General features: G+C 36.7%; 1 protein-coding gene across 1 annotated transcript; it reads left to right on the top strand.

Annotated features, from left to right (window-relative positions):
- The first annotated feature begins 309 nt into the window (after window positions 1-309).
- Window positions 310-1,971, top strand: LOC109189783 (BTB/POZ domain-containing protein At5g41330-like). Its single transcript, XM_019340409.1, has one exon. The coding sequence runs from the start codon at window positions 414-416 to the stop codon at window positions 1,809-1,811; it is 1,398 nt and encodes a 465-aa protein (XP_019195954.1). The 5' UTR covers window positions 310-413; the 3' UTR covers window positions 1,812-1,971.
- Window positions 1,972-3,804: the final 1,833 nt, after the last annotated feature.

The following is a 3,804-nucleotide window of genomic DNA, read 5'->3' as shown; positions in this document are numbered from 1 at the left end:
TGCCAAACAAAAATTTTGATTTTTCATATTCGAAAATTAAGTCAAGAATTAAGATCCGTTGTGTTGTTCATTGAGACTATATTTTTGACTTTTTTTAATCCAAGAAAGGTAAGAACTATAAGAAGAATAGCAGTCCACATTGGACTGCTACAACACCGCACGTGCTTCATATAATTTCCCTTTTAGCCCAAAAAAATATTTTGTTTGACCGCAAGCAACAAGCGCGAAGCATCCATCCTATGACCATCTAGAACGCCATTCCACCATTTCTCCACCTTTAAAACCATCATTTCCAGTTTTCCCATTCATAATCCCTCAAAAAGCTTCAATCTTGATTCAACTTCTTTGGGTTTCTGCTTCCGAATCACCTCTTCTCCTCAATTTCTTGAATTCCCAGAAATTGTTCTTAGCGGATGCCTCCATACGCTGGATCTACGCTTCTCTCAAGTGGGCTTCAGCAGAATTTCCAGGATTCAACAGTTTCTAACATGGTCACCATTGATGTGGGTGGGCAGCTTTTCCAGACAACCAAACAGACCCTTAGCCAGGCAGGTTCTAAATCCCTATTCTCAAAATTGGTGAATTCCTATGGCTCAATCCCTTTTGTTGATAGAGACCCAGAGCTTTTTTCCATTCTGCTTTCCCTCCTTAGAACTGGGAATCTCCCTTCAAGAGCCAAGGCTTTTGATATCCAAGATCTTATTTTTGAGTCCCAGTTCTATGGTGTAGAGCAACTCCTCATTAATTCCCAATCAAACCCATCCCAGTTTGACCCTTTCAACCTTGAGAAATCAATGGTTTTGCCTTTGAATGGTAGGGATTCACCTGCCTCAATCTCCACAACCCAATTTGGGTCAGTTCATGTTGCCCATGGTAGCAAAGTCAGCTCCTTTGATTGGGCTTTGCAGAGGAAATCCACCATTTTGACCCAATTTTCTGCCATTGATTCCCTGCTGGCTTTGTCCTCAAACATTGTGGCTGCTGGTGCCACAGATTTCTCAGGCCTGCAGATTCTTGATGTTGACAAGGGTTTTGTTACACAAACTCTGAACTGGGAAAATGTGACTAGGTCTGGCTCAACTGTTCAGGCAATTGGGTCATCAGATGAGTATCTATTCACCAGTTTCGAGTCTGGGAGGCGAAATTCCAATTGTATTATGGTGTATGATCTTAGAGATGATTTTAGGCCTGTCACTGAGATTGGCCATTATGAAATCTTTGGTGCTGAGCTTGATTCTGCCATTCCTGCCACAAAGCTGAGATGGATTCCTGGCCATAATCTCCTTATGTCTGCTGGCTCTCACAGTGGGCCTTCTGGTGTTTCAGGCACCATTAAGTTTTGGGACTTGAGGTCTGGCAATGCAGTTTGGGAAGTCAAGGAAAAAGTGGATTGCTTCTCAGATGTTACCATTTCAGACAGCATGTCTGCAATGTTTAAAGTCGGTGTGCATTCCGGGGAGGTGTTCTATGCTGACTTCAGAAATATTGATGCAGAAAACCCTTGGGTTTGTCTCGGGGACGAGAGGAAGTCTTTGAACAAAAAGAAGGAAGGCGTCGGATGCAAGATTGAAAGCCATGGAAACCAAGTGTTCTGCAGTAAAGGAAGCAGCATTGAGCTGTGGTCAGAGGTTTTGATTGGTTCTGCCAAGGAAGGCGAAGACAGGATCTTCAGGAAGAACTCGATGGGGAGGGCTAACGATACCTCTGCCAACAAGATCACACATATGAGCTTCGGGGGAAACAAAATGTTCGTTACTAGGAAGGATCAGCAATTCGTCGAGGTTTGGCAGAACTCGGTTACCAGATTTTGATCTCACAGTGTGCATACATGGTTGCCAGAAGTTGAAACCATGTTACTTGCTTGCAATTGTGTACATAAATTTATAGTTTGTGAATCTTTCAACACATTCAAATGTTTATTCATGTATCTAATGTTGGTGGAATATATTTGATTCATTTTTTTCCAATTTCATGTTTTTCTTTGTATATTGCTCATGAATGGATTAGTTTGATGTTGTATTTCCAAAAAATATTAGGCAAAATACTGAAATAGGCTCGGTAGTGGCAGTGCGGGAATTATGTCCAAACTGAGCAGATCCCTTATGTGCACCGGCATTTGGCTCTATTTGGTGAGTCACTAAGTTATGGTGATTTACATCCTTTTCACATCCTTTCAAATGTTCTGTCAGTGGGGTGTGGCTGACCATTGAGTTGAAGATTTAACATTTTGTGAGAAGAAATAACTTAATTTTGTTCAGTATGATAATAATATTAATAAACATCAATAAATATATTCGGAAAACTCTTGCCTAAGATACCACTTCACCAACTGTTGACATTAGATTGTTAAAAATAATATTTGATGCCAAATTATTTATAAGAAGATTGTTTCGCAATTTGAAATATGTTTTTGTTTTTTAATTATAAATATAGTTTAAAATATGTTGTAATTTCTTATTATCATAACTATTGGATATTATATTTTAATGGGAAAATGGCACTTTTTCCCCCTGTGTTATATACCTATAGCATTTTTTCCCCCTAAATTATTGAAGTGGCTGTTTTTCCCCCTGAAATGTTAAATGGACAAATTTACCCTTAAACTAAATATTTAATTTATTTTTTTTCTCCAACAAATTATGACCATAATTTGGATCAAACCAAACAAACACTATAGCAACCAAACCGAAATATTCCAATTACAATTTAGAATCGAAATTCGATATTTAGATCGAGTTTATTAAAATCGTGAACCGGAACGGACGGTTCATGTTCCGAACTGAAAAAATAAAATACATTTATTGTTGAATTTATACTATTTTAAAATAAAAAATAAGATTTTAAAATAAAGACGGTTCAAAATCGCGAATCGAATCCGGAACCGCCGGTTCATGGTTCAAGATTCAATTTTTTTGATACATAATTTTAATAAATTGACATTTAAAAATTGGGTTCTAGATTTGAATTATAACCGAAAACTATTAATTCGATTGCTTTAGTATCCGGTTCAATTCAAACCGATCCGTGGTCATCCCTACGTATACGCAATAATTTGTTGGAGTAGTAAAATAAATAAAATGTTTACTTTAAGGGTATAAATGTCAATTTAATATATCATGGGAAAAAAGCACCACTTTTAGAATAATTGAGGGGACTAATGTGCTTACCTAAATAATTGATGGGGAAAAAGTGTTATAAGTATATAACTCAGGGGCAAAAAGTGCCATTTTCCCTATTTTAATTTACAGCAAACTGTGTCTCTCTTCAAGCTTTTGAACCCCCTTCATGCCTCACTAATGACATTATTGAATCTTATTTGAAAATTGAAATCTTGCACTTACTTCCTAATTTTCAAAGTCTTTGTCAAGGAAAAGAATTCATTAATAAATTACTAGTATTTTTCACCCGTGCGATGTACGGAATTAATTTTTTATAATATATTAAGAATATTTGAATCGATATACAATCATTTAAATTATAACATCAAATACGGAGTATTATATAGTGCAAGTGAAGATATGGTTTAGATCGTTTTTGTTTGTTGATGTTATCATTGCTTGAATTCGAGCAAGTAATTGCTCAAATTAATAGTTAATGTGTAGATGTACGCATGCCGTGCTGTGATGAAGTTGTCTTTTGAGTGAGTGGATGTGTAAGAGGGTATCCTTACACCGAATATCGTTCTCACAAGGATTTGCGATAGGAGTAGAGCTTTAGTGTTCCAAGCATAAGATATTAATGTTCCTCATGGAAATCTAGCCAAACTGAAGGGTTGATTTGGATACAAAAATAATATCAAACAAC

Source organism: Ipomoea nil, unplaced genomic scaffold, assembly GCF_001879475.1.
Source record: "Ipomoea nil cultivar Tokyo-kokei standard unplaced genomic scaffold, Asagao_1.1 scaffold1562, whole genome shotgun sequence".
NCBI lineage: Eukaryota > Viridiplantae > Streptophyta > Magnoliopsida > Solanales > Convolvulaceae > Ipomoea > Ipomoea nil.
This window is presented reverse-complemented; position numbering and strand designations above follow the sequence as displayed.

Excerpts from the sequence above, each read along its gene's own strand:
- LOC109189783 (XM_019340409.1), top strand. The coding sequence starts at position 414 with ATGCCTCCATACGCTGGATCTACGCTTCTCTCAAGTGGGCTTCAGCAG.